At 38.8% G+C, this 19,147-nt stretch overlaps 1 protein-coding gene across 1 annotated transcript in view; it reads right to left on the reverse strand.

Annotated features, from left to right (window-relative positions):
• Nucleotides 1-3,927: 3,927 nt before the first annotated feature.
• LOC120920089 overlaps nt 3,928-19,147 on the reverse strand; it is a 41,157-nt gene continuing 25,937 nt past the window's right edge. The window contains exons 4-5 of the mRNA XM_040332003.1: nt 9,154-9,271; nt 3,928-6,015 (exon numbers count right to left, since the gene is read on the reverse strand). Coding sequence (XP_040187937.1) covers nt 5,982-6,015; nt 9,154-9,271 — 152 coding nt within the window. The 3' untranslated portion in view covers nt 3,928-5,981. The remainder of the gene's footprint in view (nt 6,016-9,153; nt 9,272-19,147) is intronic.

Consider the following 19,147-nt stretch of genomic DNA (forward strand, 5'->3'; position numbering starts at 1 on the left):
TGTGTGGGGGGAAATAGTCCAATTGTTGACATCAGTGCAGGAATTATGGCCCTATTGTTGGTGGCAGTGGGAGGAATAGTGCCCCAAGGGCCAGAGAAAAGGCAAGCAAAGCAGTCCTATTAGATGTCAGTATGGCTCCAAAAAATGTTGGCCTCTTTATCAATAGTGCCATGGTTGTGTGTAATTGTGTGTGTGTATATATATATATATATATATATATATATATATATATATATATATATATATATATACACACACACACATACACACACACACACACACGTAGTATAGGTAAGCAAGTAGTCATATGTCACGATGTATCTGTCTTGCTGAGGACTGCCTATAATAGAGATGCAGATCATCTGCCCCACTTATTATGGTTAAAAAGGGGTTGTAAAGGTACATGTTTTTTTTCACCTTAATGCATTCTGTGCATTAAGGTGAAAAAACATCTGAGTATTAGCGCGCCCCCCCCAGCCCCTCCGATTACTTACCCAACCCCTCAAAAGTCCCATGAACACACTGGCTTCTCGGCTGTCTTCCCAGCTCATTCATTGGTTGATTGAAAGCAGCACAGCCATTGGCTCACGCTGCTATCAATCACATCCAATGACGCAGTGCACCGGTGGGCGGGGCCGAGCGATACAGTGAGCGGCTATGGCCGCCGGCTGTATCACAGGAGCACGCCCTGCAAGCACTCAACACCATGCGAGCACGCATTAAGGTGTTGGGGGGGGGGGGGGGGGGAGCCGAGACAGCTGCCAAGGGACCCCAGAAGACCAGGTTCGGGGCCGCTCTGTGCAAAACGAGCCACACAGTGGAGGCATGTATTACATGTTTGTTATTTAAAAAAAAAAAAATCTTTAGCGATCCTTTAACAAGAAAAAACAATCACACAAAAAAATAAAAATAGACACAAAATTCACAAGCTTTTCAATTTTTTTTTTTTGGAAGCAGCACACACAATAAAAAAAAGCACAAGACACAAGAGGACGTTCCAAGCTGGCTTAAAGTGCATAGGAAAAACAAACACCATTTTGGTACATAATAGCAATTTGTTTTTCTACTCATTTCTCACTTAAGTGCTCTGATTTGTTTAGCGCAGAGTTAGAACGGCAAAAGATATTCTGACATAGATAAAAAAACAAGTCACAATATACAGTACATGTGCAGTGAAATGGCAGTCTGTAGCGATTACAAATTTTTGTTCTAAAATAAGGCAGATAAACTCAAATATATAGTACATACAGTCCAATAACAGTAGGCTAAAATTAGCTACATTTAATTAAAACTATTTATGACCAATCAGAATTGATCTTGTACGTGCCAGAAGTTCTGATGGTAAAGGCTGGTGATGTCAAATCCTTGGACAGGCTGTGGGGGCAACAAACCCCAGGGGTAAGTACAGCAGGGACCGGTGGGGAGGGTGAATGGTGAACTAACACTTTAACAAAAGAGAACAAAAGTAAACCTACAAATTAAAATTCATTACAGTGTGCACCATTAAGCCCATGTTACATGATGTGTTTCCTAATAGAGTTTAGCATTACCAGAATACTTTTTTTGCTAGGAAATAGGAATGTGATGGCCACACATCAAAAAAAAAAAAAAGCTTCCAGAGCTTATTCATCATTCACATGCAATTAGTCCACATAACCACTTAATCTCTGAGATTTGGTGTTTAGAAGTTAAAAACTGTTTTTTTTTTTTTGCCAGAAAAAAATATATATAATGTTTTGGCGTTCTAACACCCTAGAGAATAAAATGGCAGTCGTTGCAATACTTTCTGCCACACCGTATTTGCGCAGCAGTCTTAAAAGTGCACTTTTTTTTTTTAAAGAAAAAAAACACAACTTTTTTTAAATTAAAAAAAAAAATAAGACAACAGTAAAGTTAGCCCAATTTTTTTTTTAAATTGTGAAAGATAATGTTACGCCGAGTAAATTGACACCCAACATGTCACGCTTCAAAGTTTTGCCAGCTTGTGGAATGGCGACAAACTTTTACCCTTAAAAATCTCCATAGGCGGCGTTTAAAAAAATTCTACAGGTTGCATGTTTTGAGTTACAGAGGAAGTCTGGGGCTAGAATTATTGCTCTCACTCTATCAATCGCGGCGATATCTCACATGTGTGGTTTGAACACAGTTTTCAAATGCGGGCACTGCAAACGTATGCGTTCGCTTCTGCACGCGAGCTCAGCGGGATGGGGCGCTTTAAAAAAATAATTATTTCCTTCTTTATTTTAATTCATTTTGACACTTTAAATATTTTTTTTTTTGGGTCACTTTTATTCCTATTACAGGGAATGTAAACATCCCTTGTAATAGAAAGAAGCATGACAGGACCTCTTAAATACAAGATCTGGGGTCAAAAAGTCCTCAGATCTCATATTTGGACTAAAATGCAATAATAAAAAAAAAAAAGTTTATTTTTATTTTTTAGAATGAAATGTCCCTTTAACCACTTAAGGACCCCTTCATGCCGATATACTTAAGCAAAAGGGCACAGGCACGTACCTGTACGTTGCCTTTAAGAGCCCAGCCGTGGGGCTCGCGACCCGGTCCAAAACTCGTGACCTGAACGCCGCCAGTGTCCCGCGATCGGTCACAGGAGCTGAAGAACGGAGAGAAGGGAGTGTAAACACACCTTCCCCGTTCTTCTGTGTGGCTTGTCACTGATCGTCTGTTTCCTGATATAGGGAGCGACGATCAGTGACGTCACACCTACAGCCACGCCCCCCCTACAGTAAGAATCACTCCCTTAGGGCACACTTAACCCCTAAGCGCCCCCCTAGTGATTAACCCTTTCACTGCCATTGTCATTTTCATAGTAATCAGTGCATTTTTATAGCAGTTTTCGCTGTGAAAATGACAATGGTTCCAAAAATGTGTCAAAAGTGTCCGCCATAATGTCGCAGTCACAAAAAAAAAAATCTCTGATCGCCACCATTACTAATAAAAAAAAAAAAATATTAATAAAAATGCCATAAAACTATCCCCTATTTTGTAAACGCTATAAATTTTGCGTAAACCAATCGATAAACGCTTATTGCGATTTTTTTACCAAAAATATGTAGAAGAATACGTATCGGCCTAAAGTGAGCGAAATTATATATATATATATATATATATATATATATATATATATATATATATATATATATATATATATATATATATATATATATATATATATATATATATATATATATATATATATATATATATATATATATATATATATATATATATATATCTTTTTTGGGGATATTAATTATAGCAAAAAGTTAAAAATATTGCATTTTTTTAAAAAATTGTCGCTCTATTTTTGTTTATAGCGCAAAAAAATAAAAACCGCAGAGGTGATCAAATACCACCAAAAGAAAGCTCTATTTGTGGAAAAAAAAGGACGTAAATTTTGTTTGAGACCCACGTCGCACGACCGCGCAATTGTCAGTTAAAGCGATGCAGTGCCGAATCACAAAAAGGGGCCTGGTCCTTAACCTGCATAATGGTCTGGGTCTTAAGTGGTTAAGACCATTGGGCGAAAGTGACGTTTTGACGTCGCTTCCGCCCTGCTGCCATATGGAGACGGGTGGGGGGCCATTTTGCCCTCACTCGTCTCCATACCCAGCAAGGGAAAAGACCCGATTGCCTCCGCTGCTGCAGGCGGCTCCGGTAAGCGGCGGTAGGGGGGGCCCCTCTCCCGCCGTCAATAAAAGAGATCTTGCGGCGTATCCGCCACAGAGACCACGTTTATCTTGTAGCTAGCTGCTACCATAACAAAGGTATTCCTCTTCAAAAAGCCAACGTATAACAACGGTGGGCGATCCCTAAGTTGTTTAAAAAAAGTTCCTATTTTTAACAAAACTATAGATTCCCTTTAAAATTGATATGGAATTGCCAAGTAATTTGTAGAAAAATTCGGCACATCAGATTGTGTGCTTTATAAATGGCAGATAAACAACATGATTGTCAGCGTAGAAACATCATCATCTTTAAAAGAAGGGTAAATATTAAATCTACATTTGCATATAAAAAACATTTATATCACAAACAGTACATCTACATATTAAAAGACTTTGGTAAGTTAACAGAAGCACCCTTTTTGGTGTGTCTAAAGTGCTCTTTTAATGGCAAAATGTAATTAATGCTAAATTCATAATAATGATCTGGTTTTCCCTTTGAGTGTTTTTTCTGGCAAAATGCCTGTACAAAATAAATAAAAATCACTATGTGAGCGCATTTATCTACCAAAAAAAAAAAAAAATTGTTCAAGCCCAGTGTGCATGGACCCAGATAGTGCATCGTTGCTTCTATTCAAAGAGTTTTTCGTGTTTTAATATGTATATATATTATATATATTTACATTTTTAATACTTTATCTGGGACAAGCCCCTTGGTATTTCAATACAAATTCAGTGGTAATCTATTTTTCAATATATTAATAGGTCTCTCTTTATTATAAAATGTGTGAACCTTCGGCCTTCAGAATCGTTTTCATTTATGGATTCTTGTTTAACATTATAAAAGTGAGGAAGCAATATATTTTAGCCATGAAACGCATCTTTGGTATAATAAATAAACCTGAAGTCCACTATAAAAAAATTCTAAGCAGGAGCTCACGTAACTATGGGTGTCTCAGCAGGTATGTACCATACAAATAACCAGTAGAGAGCGCGCCTAAATATCTTCATACAAAATATTATGACCATAGGATGATGGCAGAGCAGGCATTTAAAAAAAAAATAATGTAAGAAATACAATGTGGTAAAACAGATTCAAGTCTTAGAGACAATATACCAAATAGGCAGCTCCTAGAATCTCAAGTCCCTCTGCCTGCTAAGAAACCTTGAGTTAAAACTTTAAGTGCAAAAGAGAAAAAAAAAAAAAAAAAAAAAGTGTTTAGTACCAAAAGAATAAATAAAAAAATATCAGGTTGTATTAGGTGGATACCAACACAATTCAGGGTTTACAAATCCCCCTTTTCAGGGGCTTCAGATAATTACAATCTATTTAAAGCAATGAAACCTAGATAAACCCTGTAATTGCAGATTCGGAAAACTTGCATATGTAGAAATTTGTAGTCTGGAGCCCAAAAAGGGGCATTGGCAAACCCCAAATTGTGCCAGTTACCAACCTCTACGGAGGGCAGATTATTCACACCCAACAGCTTTATTCTATTGCTTCTCCATCCCTATTTTAGACCTATTGACAGCAGCAGAGTTGAGAGGTCGTAAAAGAACATACGAATATACGTCAGAAAACAAAAAAATATTATTACTAATTAATGCTTAAAATAAAAATAAGCATGGAAAGGGCTTTGAGTGGTAATCCTTTTTGCAAATGTGTAGCTTTCAATTATTTAACACCAGTATGTTTTCTATGTTTCTGGGTGTGTGATTAGAATGATATAACAGCTATAAAGATATTTCACTCACGATTTGTTTGCATGTCATATAAAAAAAGAAAAAAAAAAAAGAAATCGCTAATAATACAGACCATATCATATATAAAAAAGTACAAAACATTTAACTCCAGTACCCCAAGGATTAACTAGCCAAATCTCAGCAGCAACAGTGGAGGTTTTGGCACTTTGGCGATAATAAATATGCGTAAGTAACAGAATAAGACAAGTGCGCCCTCTAAGGTCAGTTCTGGTATAGCTATATGTCCAGGGGGGAGCAGAGAGTACCACAGGCAGAAATTGAAGGTCCAGTTAATTTCATAGGTTACCAATAACTCTCCTCTTCCTATTGTACATTTGGCCGATGTCTACTTGGCACCACTGGACCTCAGAGAGTTGTCTTAAAAGTTGTTAAAATTAAAAAGTCTGAATTAATGACACCAATTTTGGAGTTTGGTACTCCAACATTTTCTGGTGTAGGAAGACTGGAAATTCTGTTGAACGTTGTTGCTTTTTTCTATATTGCTTCATAAATCCAATGAGATAACGGACTTTAATTCCTTGAGAGATGACTTTAAGGCTGGTTGTGAATTGCAGCTCCGTTTTCACTGCGAAGAGAAAAAAACAGTTGTTCAGCGTTTCACGTCAGTTTTTGATCAGGGTCAGGGTTTTATCCTGTTTGCAAGGGAACACATTTGCGAATCAGAAGCGTTCCTATAGAGCAGTGTTTCTCAATTCCAGTCCTCAGGCCCCCCCAACAGGTCAGGTTTTCAGGATTTCCATTATTTTGCACAGGTGATTTGATCAGTTTCACTGCCTTAGTAATCACCACAGCCTTTTCATCTGAGGGAAATCCTGAAAACCTGACCTGTTGGGGGGGCCCGAGGACTGGAATTGAGAAACACTGCTATAGAGGATAATGGGCCTGAATTCGCACCCGAGCCGGACCGCACTGCTCAGTGCGAATTGGGCAATGCAGAGTGCGAATGCACCGCAGATACGTGAATCAGACCACATTCAAATAAACGCATTTTAAAATGTCATGCGAATTGGATGCGGTGTATGCCGCATTCAAATTTGCATAGGTGTGAACCCAGCCCAATTCATTTATGTTCTGAAAATAAAAGAAAAAGTATATTTTTAAAAATTAGATTGTCCTTTAGAAAATTTTCAAATTATAAAATCATCTCCTGTACTTTGAGGATTTGCATTTTAACATGGCGAAAAAAAAAAAAGATGTCCCATCACACCAGCCAAATGATGGAACATCACTCGGAGATCAACCATGACTGTCTAGACCAGTGATGGCAAACCTTGGCACCCCAGATGTTTTAGAACTACATTGCCCATGATGCTCATGCGCTCTGCAGTGTAGTGGAGCATCATGGGAAATGTAGTTCCAAAACATCTGGGGTGCCGAGGTTCACCATCACTGGTCTAGACTAAAGCTGGCCATAGATGGGGACCAGACGAATTTATATACAATACATCTATGGCCATTCCCGCTTGACAGAAGTCGATCCAACAATCGACTTTTGACAAATGAGAGGTTGGAAATTTTCCATTTGATCAGTGGCCACAGCCAATCAGGTGCAGCGCTGATGTGTTCTCACACTTGAGTGTACAACACAGCAAGGAGGATCAAACTTGCTCGTCTAGATAAGGGAATTATTATTTTTTTTGTTTGTTTTATCAGCCTGGTTTTTTCCTTTTTTGTTCAACGCCGAGTGTGTTGATGAGGCAATCCTTCCTGTGCAGCCATTGTATTCTGACAGGAGAGTTCCCCGCTGTAAGAGTACACTGATCAGTGTTGCCAGCTATAGTTGGCGATACTGCTCGAGCAGAAAAACAAACACAGGATGGCTTGCCAGCCCGCTCACAATTGAGTTGAATTTTGTCCGGTCCCTGCTAAACCAGCTGAATTTCAACCCATTTAAAGGCGGCTTTAGGATTGCCAGCAACTTTAAAGTGGATGTAAAGCCCCTCTCATCCTTTCTAAACTACCGCCATAGTGCAGATCTATAAGGATATAGATGTCTCCTGCATGTATCCTTACCTGTCAAATGTCTCCCCTCTGTCTGTTATAAGAACTGAAAAACTGCAGATTCTGTGGGTGGATCTGTTGTCTGGAGCTCGGTGGGTGGAGTTGTGATGTCAGACTCCCCGCCCACCTTTACACTCCCCTTGTCAACATGCATTTTCTCCTGTGTATTTCTTACACTGAATTCTGCCATGATCACCAACATCCAGAAAAGTAACCACATGACTTCAGAAAAGGAGTGGGGGTGAGAATTAAAAAATAATACCTGTCACCAGGCTAGTGCATGAGATATGTAAATAACCTGTCACTCACAGCAAGGGGGAAGAACAGACAACAGTTTACTCCTGTTTGTCCGTTTATTTCACTGAATAAAAGAGGATTGCTCAGAGCTGGATTAACTCTGTGTGGCAAGACTGGGCACAGATGATAGGAAATCTTATACTGTACATTGTGACATCAATAAAATAAATACAAAATGTTGTGTTTACATCCACTTTAAAGTCAGTTTACAAACAATTACATGACAATTGGCTGTGTGATTTACAGAGCAAGTTCACTTAGGAGCAACTGCTTCATCTATAACAATTGACCCACTCCAGTTCGCTAGAGTCCAAAACACAAGAAAATAAACTATTGACCATATGGTACAGAGTGTGCCTGCGACCCTGGCTCAGATCCAAACCTCTGCCTCCATGCTTTCTTGGAGAGGTTGCGGCCAACGGGGCACGCTTTTACATATATGGTGGGGATGTTCCCAGATGAGACCTTTCTGGAAGGAGATTAAGGATTGTGTAAATGATATTTTGAAGCTTGACCTGCCGTTCCAACCAGCCCACCTCTTGCTCCATGTCCCCACTGTCCCTTAAATAAGATATAAAATGCAGCGTCCTCCCCCATCTGCTTAATGCAGCTAAACGGCTGGTACCAATTCATTGGAAGGGCGCCCAAGTACCTAGCCATAGGGACTGGATAAAATAAGTAACGGAAATTATGGAGGCAGAGGAGTGGATAGCCACATGATGGGGAAACAAGGGCCACTTTGACTCCATTTGGGCACCCTGGAAACGATATACGCTATTGGGTCACATATGGTCTCCTCTAGTTTGGATATTGCTCCCCTAGCACTAGCCAACCCCTCATTTTTGCAACTAGTCCAAGCGAACCAACGAGCATGAACATCTGAACCTTCCTATCCTAGACGTGACAGGAAAAATCAGGTACTGTATTAGAGGAGGTGTTTTTTTTGTTCTATTTTTTTCCCATGGCCCTATAAGGGGAGAGAGACACCCCTTTTTTCTTCTTCATATCTTAGTTTGTTGGTATGTTTCAGTTTTTGACCAATGAGCATCAGTCCCTTGGCTGTAACTTAGTTGGCACATTTAAAGGCCAGTCATGGTGGGGGGGGAATAAGCCCTGCTGCCATACCCACAGCTTGGGCGGCAGTGTGGAGTTTATACTGATCTTGCACAAGATGGTACTGTATAAGCTGTATATTCCCGATTTACATACAGTAGAACAGATGGCAGAAGCACAGCAAATAATCACTCTCTTTATCGTACATCACGGGACACAGAGCCTCATAGTAATTACTAAGTGGGTTACATTCCACGACTTAGTAATTACTGAGGCTCTGTGTCCCGCGATATACAAGAAAGAAAAGGATTTTACAGGTAAACTTATAAAAAAAAAAAAATTTTATACATACCTGGTACAGTAACATTTGACAATGGCGCCAATATAAATGACCACCACCACCGCCACAATGATGATTATTGTATGCATTTTTGTATAAATTTTTGCATTTCCTGGGGGAGGGGTCGTTGCTGAAAAACATAACAATATGATGTTAGTGTCAGCTGTTAGGAAGAGTGAAGAACTAGATAAAGTGAATACAAAAATCGGTCATTGCATATGAAAAGCAGGCAGCTACAGATCCCCTCAGAGTGCCTCAACATACTACAGTCATAAATCCTGAAAATCTTGCCCAATGTCTCCCAGTTGTCAGAGTGTCTGCACCATGCCAACATCCCCTAATGGACACATTCAATAGTCAATACGGAGGCATGGGAGGGGGCCGGCTTTTCAGGTGTAATGTCCGTTTAGTGTAAAGTGACCACACATTAGGTTTTGGTATGATATGGGAAACAATAGTCTGCTCATAAGCATTGTGAATATTCAATCGTACACATACAGGAAGGAAATAAAAAGGAAGGCTAAATTAGGTGATAAAATATAAAATAGGTGGTGCAGAAACAAAGGAATAGTGTACTGAATAAGAAACACACCATCAACCACACACAAAACGGACTTTGCCAATTTGCTTATTGAATTGGGTCTTATGCCGCATACAGACGGTCGTTTTTTGTGATGAAAAAAAATGACGTTTTTGAAAACGTCATTTAAAATGATAGTGTGTGGGGAAAATGTTGTTTTATGTCTTCAGAAAAACGACCAAAAAAAATTCGAACATGCTCGAATTTTTTGTGTCGTTTTTCAAAATGTCATTTTTTGTGTCAATGAAAATGATAGTGTGTGGGCAAAACAACGTTTTTAAACCTGCACATGCCCAGAAGCAAGTTTTGAGACGGGAGGTAAAACTACCATTCATAATGGAGTAAGCACATTCATCACGCTGTAACAGACAAAAAAGCACGAATCATCTTTTACTAACAAGTAACCAGCTAAAAGCGGCCTCAAGGCGAATAGAACTTCCCCTTTAGAGTGCCGTCGCTTTGTTCATCATTTTTCAAAATGATGGTGTGTATGCTACATCGTTTTTGAAAATGAAGTTTCAAAAATGTCGTTTTTTTTCATCACTTCAAACATCATTTTTTTTTCATCACAAAAAACGATCGTCTGTATGCGGCATTAGGGATGTCTGGAGGGAGAGACATGCAGATGTAAATGTTATTCATGCCATTCAGCATCCCATGGTGGTCCATCCTGTATGGCTTTAGGATTCGGTTATTTTGTAATGCTTCCCTATGTGATCGATTCAACTCGATTCTAAATCCATTCTGGTGGACACTCTTCGCTACCACCAATACCATCCCTAGGGCAGGGCTTGACAAATTTGCGTGGAATCTAGGAGCCAGCTAAAAAAGTTAGGAGCCAGGAACGCACCCCGTCCCGCCAAGCTCGCGCGCAGAAGCGAACGCATACGTGAGTAGCGCCCGCATATGTAAACGGTATTCAAACCACACATGTAGGGCTGCAACTAACAATTCTTTTCATAATCGATTAGTTATCCGATTAATCGAAACAATAATCGGCCAATAGCCTTAAAAAAAAAAAATATTGAATTTTTACATTTGACATTTTCTTTGGCCAATTTGTCGTTGGGCAGATTACAAAACACAAATTGCCGCAAAAACACATTACATGCTTTTCTGCAGCTTCTCCATTAAAGTATATTGAACCAAAAAAACAAAATAGCATCGTTTTGCGTTAAAAAGTCCTCGCCCTTTCCAAATACACAGCAGTTGAAAAAAAATCATGGATGTGAACGTCTCCCATAGGAAAACATGTAAATGAACTGTAGTGTGTTTCTGCAAAAAGCACCAAAAAACAGAGGTGTGACCCCAGCCTGAGATGTTTAGTAACATAATGGGGTTAAAAAAAAAAAAAAACTAAAATAAGTACAAAAACTAGAAAAAAAAAATCGCTATTATAAGGGGTTCATTTTTTTTACTGTGGGACAGTGAAAGTAATATTTACAGTAGCGATTTGCTTTTTTGTACTATAAAGGGCTAATTTTAGTTTTTTTAACCCCATTATGTTACTGGCCGATTAATCGATTATGAAAATTGTAATCGATTAATTTCATAATCGATTAGTTGTTTCGGCCCTACACACATGTGAGGCATCGCCACGATTGGTAGAGCGAGAGCAATAATTCTAGCCCTAGACCTCCTCTAACTCAAAACATGCAACCTGTATGATTTTTTTAAACGTTGCCTATGGAGATTTTAAAGGGTAAAAGTTTGTTGCCATTCCACGAGCGGACGCAATTTTTAAGCGTGACATGTTGGGTATCAATTTACTCTGCGGAACATTATCTTTCCCAACCTAAAAAAAAACAAAATTGGGCTAACTTTATTGTTGTCTTATTTTTTTAGTTAAAAGTGTATTTTTCCCAAAAAAGTGTGCTTGCAAGAACGCTGCGCAAATACGGTGTGACAGAAAGTATTGCAAAGACCGCAATTTTATTCTCTAGGGTGTTAGAATAAAATTATATTATAATATATATATATATATAAAATGTGAAAAGGTCTACAGCGCTACTAAAGAAAAATTATAATTATAACACTTAATCAATAAATAAATGAAAAAGCAGCAATTATATCGGTGAACTAAACCAAGCAAAAATATGTGTAAATGATAATGCGCTAAAACAACTGATTAAATAAGGTGTCAACACATCAAAATTACTGGAGGAGAAAGACAAATTTATACAAAGAATAAAGTTCCAAATTCCATTTGTAAATCGTCCCTTGTTGCTGTAATCCTAAAGGCAACTCAAAAACACTTTGCCAGACCACACACACACAGTGTGTGAGATATCACCAGCTTGATGATGTAATGATCAAACTTGTCAGGTCAAAATGTGCTTTCCACCAGGTATTCGCGTGCTCAAATATGCAAAGAAAGGGAGACAGAAAAAGACTGATAGTGTGATACCGTAAATGAAACACTGGCGTCTCACAACACTCAGAACATCACTCACGAATCCTCGGTAATATTAAGGCTTCAGCGTGTGTGCATGTATGCTGCTCAGCTTGTCAGGCTCCTCATCCGGCACCTCCGTGCGTCCCGTCACTCAAGCTCCTCCCCCACGCGTATCGTCACTAGACACGTGACTTAATCATGGGTCAATGTGTGACTGAGGCTTACTAAGGCTATAAATAGCCAATCACACACTCGCATCGGCGCGAACGGACCAATGGGGAGGCACCAATGACTACATCCTTGCAGAAACACCACAAACATTTCAGCCATTGCGGTTTATGAAAAAATATATATGTATATTGACAAGTTTTAATATGATACAAATAGAGACAAATAACTTTAAAAACGCTGTCTTAACAAAACAATTGTAGTATATCTCAAATTCTGCTACAGACGGATCCGTGCAGCCCAGACTAATCAAATGAGCATATACAGACAACATCCCGTGGTTTTCATATAGTATTACTACCACATAAGCAAAAAATAATTAATATGTATATAAATATAAATATAAAATATAAAATACATATATACAAAATAATCCAACATATAGATATTACACATAAATATAAAACAAGCTGTCGGCCACATATCCCAATCTACACTGAAGGATAAATAGCATCACGAGCATGAAATAAATTCTGATATCTACAACAAATAATGATACTATATGCAGGAGCACTGCACCACTAGCCAACAAGTGGGCACATGCTCATAATAGAATAGCACCTAATTATAAAGGTAAGACCTCATTACGTGTAGGAGATGTGTATTAATATATGAATAAAAATATTGATAAAAGATTAAAATCAGGGATTAAAAATCAGATATAAAACAGTTAAGATCAAAGTCAATATTTAAACCATTCTGAGAGAGAGATCCCATCTCATGAATCCATCTGGATTCTGCTTTGCTAATCTCTCTCACCCTGTGGCTTCCTCTCCAATGGGGACTATATTTTTGTATGCCCCAAAATTTCAAACCCTTTGGGTTCCCTTGATGACATAACTCAAAATGACGGGAGACATTATGTTTAGGGTATGCATTTAGAATATTCTGTACATGCTCTCTTAATCTTTTCCATAAGGGTCGTTTAGTGCGGCCTATATATTGTAAAGAGCACGGGCACTCAAGGACATACACAACACCCTCAGTTCTGCAGGTAATAAGGTCGTCAATGTTGTACTCCTTCTTGGTGACATTTGAAGTGAACTTAGTGCATTTCTGACCATTAAAATTCGTATTCTTACATGCAAAACACCTCTTACATGGGAAGAATCCCTTACCCTGAAAGAAGGTAAGTACATTTTTCTTTATTGAAGGATCAGGAACATTTATAGCTACTAGGTCCCTCAGGGTGGGAGCTCTGCGATATACCACCCTGGGGTTAGTAGGTAGAATACCCTGTAGCTGCTGGTCAGCTCTTAAGATAGGCCAGTACTTTTTGAAAATAGCTTCCAGCTGTTTGTGTTGGACAGTGTAGTTCAGGATAATCGGGGGATTATTATCCATTTGGTCAAGTTTCACTTTATCCTGAATAAGAGCAATTCTTGGTGTGTCATATACTTTACGGATTTGTTCCTGGATAAAATCCTCATTATACCCTTTATTCACAAACTTTGTTCCTATAAAATTAGCTTGCTCCAGATATACTTTTTGGTCAGTACAATTTCTATGAATGCGTAGCAGCTGTCCTTTAGGGATGTTTATAAGCCAGGGCTCGAAATGGCAGCTATCCACCGGGATATAACTGTTCCGTTCCACTGGCTTGAAATATGTTTTGGTTGATATTGAGTTTTCCTCCAGCGTGATTTCCAAATCCAGAAACTGTATAGTCTGATTGCTGATAGTATACGTTAAGGAAATATTTTGTTGATTTAGATTCAATTTCTCAAAGAATGTAATTAGGGATTGTTCATCACCATCCCAGATGACAATACAGTCATCTATGAATCTTTTGTATAAAATCAGCTGGCTTGGCATGTCGTTGTAAATTGCCTCCTCCTCCCATTCTGACATGAATACGTTTGCCACGCTGGGTGCATATTTAGCTCCCATTCCGATGCCATTAAGTTGCCTGTAGAACTGAGATTGATGCCAAAAATAATTATGCTGTAAACCATAAGCCAAACATCGCAAAACAAACTTTTTTTGCTTCGGGATGAGTTGGCTGAAATTATTCATCGCCCACTTGGTGGCATTAATCGCTTCCTCATGATTGATATTAGTGTAGAGCGATGCTACATCAGCTGTCGCTATCAGGAACTTATGCTGTGGGGAGATTACTACAGTTTCCAATAGCTGGATAAGGTGTTTTGTATCTCTAAGGTAAGCCTTGGTATTGGGTACCAAGGGCTGGATAAACTTGTCAACATATTCTCCTTTTTTTGCTTGGTTTAGTTCACCGATATAATTGCTGCTTTTTCATTTATTTATTGATTAAGTGTTATAATTATAATTTTTCTTTAGTAGCGCTGTAGACCTTTTCACATATATATTTTGCACTTTACTTTTTACTACAATAGCAGCCACTATGGATATTTTTAATTATATGGAAAATCGCACAGTAGATCTTAATGATGTATTCACAAGTAAAAATCACTCTGACACAGGGGATTTGGACACTATTTTTCGTAAGTTCGGGCACTTAATGGAGAAAAAGATCAGTGTGTGGTGGGATCTCACCACACATGAACAATATATCAAAGAAGGGATAGTTCCCAGAAGATTAAGATGGGAGGTCCCCATCAATGATGGACTAATGGATGGGGACTCCATTGAAGAGTGGTACAAATTTTTTAATGAGAAGGGGTTGGAATTAATGCAGTTGTTGGTTAAACGCAAACAACGCAAGCTGACTGTCATCAATAAGGAACTAGCTGAATGCAAAGTATCCTTAGAAAGTTTTAAGGATACCCCTCCTTTTGAATCACTCACGAATCAATTAAACAGAGTCCTGGAAAATAAAGATGTTGAAATTAAGCAACGTAAAAAGAGGAAATATTGGAGAGATACCAATGATTACCGTTTACACCAAACATTCAAATGGCAATTGAAACTAAAAGAGGGAGCAAGAGGTTCAGTATCCTCATCCCCAGACAAAGAGGTAGGGATTATCACGCCACCGGTGATAAATAGATCCAGATCACCACAAGGTGAGCGATCTAATGGGGATGACTATTACAGACCCCCGAACCCTTACCCTTATGATCAAACTAGATCTACTAGAAGTGAGGCAAATGAGCCAAAGACCCCTAAGCCTTGGCGGAAAAATAATAAGAAATCTCCCAGGCATCCAGCCTGGAAAAATAAGAACACCCAGCAAGTGTATTACCCCCCTAACCAAACAGGGAACCAAGGAGGACATATGCAAGGTCCCAAACATAATACCAACCACCATAATCAGGATCCTCGAGATGTGAGAGATGTATACCAGTATCAAAATCAGGGCCCATATTCCAACTCACAAGGTGGACCGTTAAATCGTGATTACCATCAACAGGAGTATAGGAAAAGTCCGGTTCACACACAAAACAAATATGAACCCTTAGCCAACTATATTGAAGAAACATACTCTAGGTCTTTTTTAGATCATCGCCGGAACGACAGATCACCACCTCGGGGAGCAGAATCAATGTATGCTCGCAGCCCAGACGAAAGAGAGGATGCAGGGGGGGACAAGGGTCCAAAAAGAAGAAAGGTCAAATAGGGCAAGGAATCATTAATCTAAGTGGGGTTGAGCTCACCACTCCGGAGCTAACCCTATTAGATAAGGGCTTGAAATTTGCACCCAAGAAAAATCTGAATAAATTCGATGTGTACGTCGATATTCAGAAATATACAAGAAAATTAAACATCAAAAAGTATATGCTTAATCAACCTACAAAAGGTGAAACTGTTGGAAATCTGCCGGGTAGAATTCAACACAGTTCCTTAAGAAATAAATCTTTGTTTAACCCTCAAGTACATAACAACCAGCACGTAGAAGTATTCAACAAAATGGTGCTAAAAGATCTGGAAAAATTAAAAATAAGGAGGTTACCAGATCCCAAAATTATTCAAAAAGGCATCAAAGAATTGGAGAAGAACAAGAAGGTAATAATACGACCGGCAGATAAGGGAGGAGCAATAGTATTGTTGTCAAAAGATTATTACTATGAGGAACTGAATAATCAACTTCAAGATCAGAACACGTACATCAAGCTCACAGGTAATCCTACTGGGGAGTATAAGGAAGAATTGGCTGTGCTCATACAAAAGGGCAAAGACAAAGGTATTCTATCAAAAAGAGAAAGTAAATACCTGAATCCAGATATGTGTCGAGTTCCTATTATATACACGGTGCCTAAGGTACATAAGGATCCATTAAAACCCCCTGGGAGACCAATTATCAACGGTATTCAGTCAATCAATTCACGTTTAGGAGAATATGTTGACAAGTTTATCCAGCCCTTGGTACCCAATACCAAGGCTTACCTTAGAGATACAAAACACCTTATCCAGCTACTGGAAACTGTAGTAATCTCCCCACAGCATAAGTTCCTGATAGCGACAGCTGATGTAGCATCGCTCTACACTAATATCAATCATGAGGAAGCGATTAATGCCACCAAGTGGGCGATGAATAATTTCAGCCAACTCATCCCGAAGCAAAAAAAGTTTGTTTTGCGATGTTTGGCTTATGGTTTACAGCATAATTATTTTTGGCATCAATCTCAGTTCTACAGGCAACTTAATGGCATCGGAATGGGAGCTAAATATGCACCCAGCGTGGCAAACGTATTCATGTCAGAATGGGAGGAGGAGGCAATTTACAACGACATGCCAAGCCAGCTGATTTTATACAAAAGATTCATAGATGACTGTATTGTCATCTGGGATGGTGATGAACAATCCCTAATTACATTCTTTGAGAAATTGAATCTAAATCAACAAAATATTTCCTTAACGTATACTATCAGCAATCAGACTATACAGTTTCTGGATTTGGAAATCACGCTGGAGGAAAACTCAATATCAACCAAAACATATTTCAAGCCAGTGGAACGGAACAGTTATATCCCGGTGGATAGCTGCCATTTCGAGCCCTGGCTTATAAACATCCCTAAAGGACAGCTGCTACGCATTCATAGAAATTGTACTGACCAAAAAGTATATCTGGAGCAAGCTAATTTTATAGGAACAAAGTTTGTGAATAAAGGGTATAATGAGGATTTTATCCAGGAACAAATCCGTAAAGTATATGACACACCAAGAATTGCTCTTATTCAGGATAAAGTGAAACTTGACCAAATGGATAATAATCCCCCGATTATCCTGAACTACACTGTCCAACACAAACAGCTGGAAGCTATTTTCAAAAAGTACTGGCCTATCTTAAGAGCTGACCAGCAGCTACAGGGTATTCTACCTACTAACCCCAGGGTGGTATATCGCAGAGCTCCCACCCTGAGGGACCTAGTAGCTAAAAATGTTCCTGATCCTCCAATAAAGAAAAATGTACTTACCTTCTTTCAGGGTAAGGGATTCTTCCCATGTAAGAGGTGTTTTGCATGTAAGAATACGAATTTTAATGGTCAGAAATGCACTAAGTTCACTTCAAATGTCACCAAGAAGGAGTACAACATTGACGACCTTATTACCTGCAGAACTGAGGGTGTTGTGTATGTCCTTGAGTGCCCGTGCTCTTTACAATATATAGGCCGCACTAAACGACCCTTATGGAAAAGATTAAGAGAGCATGTACAGAATATTCTAAATGCATACCCTAAACATAATGTCTCCCGTCATTTTGAGTTATGTCATCAAGGGAACCCAAAGGGTTTGAAATTTTGGGGCATACAAAAATATAGTCCCCATTGGAGAGGAAGCCACAGGGTGAGAGAGATTAGCAAAGCAGAATCCAGATGGATTCATGAGATGGGATCTCTCTCTCAGAATGGTTTAAATATTGACTTTGATCTTAACTGTTTTATATCTGATTTTTAATCCCTGATTTTAATCTTTTATCAATATTTTTATTCATATATTAATACACATCTCCTACACGTAATGAGGTCTTACCTTTATAATTAGGTGCTATTCTATTATGAGCATGTGCCCACTTGTTGGCTAGTGGTGCAGTGCTCCTGCATATAGTATCATTATTTGTTGTAGATATCAGAATTTATTTCATGCTCGTGATGCTATTTATCCTTCAGTGTAGATTGGGATATGTGGCCGACAGCTTGTTTTATATTTATGTGTAATATCTATATGTTGGATTATTTTGTATATATGTATTTTATATTTTATATTTATATTTATATACATATTAATTATTTTTTGCTTATGTGGTAGTAATACTATATGAAAACCACGGGATGTTGTCTGTATATGCTCATTTGATTAGTCTGGGCTGCACGGATCCGTCTGTAGCAGAATTTGAGATATACTACAATTGTTTTGTTAAGACAGCGTTTTTAAAGTTATTTGTCTCTATTTGTATCATATTAAAACTTGTCAATATACATATATATTTTTTCATAAACCGCAATGGCTGAAATGTTTGTGGTGTTTCTGCAAGGATGTAGTCATTGGTGCCTCCCCATTGGTCCGTTCGCGCCGATGCGAGTGTGTGATTGGCTATTTATAGCCTTAGTAAGCCTCAGTCACACATTGACCCATGATTAAGTCACGTGTCTAGTGACGATACGCGTGGGGGAGGAGCTTGAGTGACGGGACGCACGGAGGTGCCGGATGAGGAGCCTGACAAGCTGAGCAGCATACATGCACACACGCTGAAGCCTTAATATTACCGAGGATTCGTGAGTGATGTTCTGAGTGTTGTGAGACGCCAGTGTTTCATTTACGGTATCACACTATCGGTCTTTTTCTGTCTCCCTTTCTTTGCATATTTGAGCACGCGAATACCTGGTGGAAAGCACATTTTGACCTGACAAGTTTGATCATTACATCATCAAGCTGGTGAT

This window comes from Rana temporaria, chromosome 13 (genome assembly GCF_905171775.1).
Source record: "Rana temporaria chromosome 13, aRanTem1.1, whole genome shotgun sequence".
Lineage (NCBI taxonomy): Eukaryota > Metazoa > Chordata > Amphibia > Anura > Ranidae > Rana > Rana temporaria.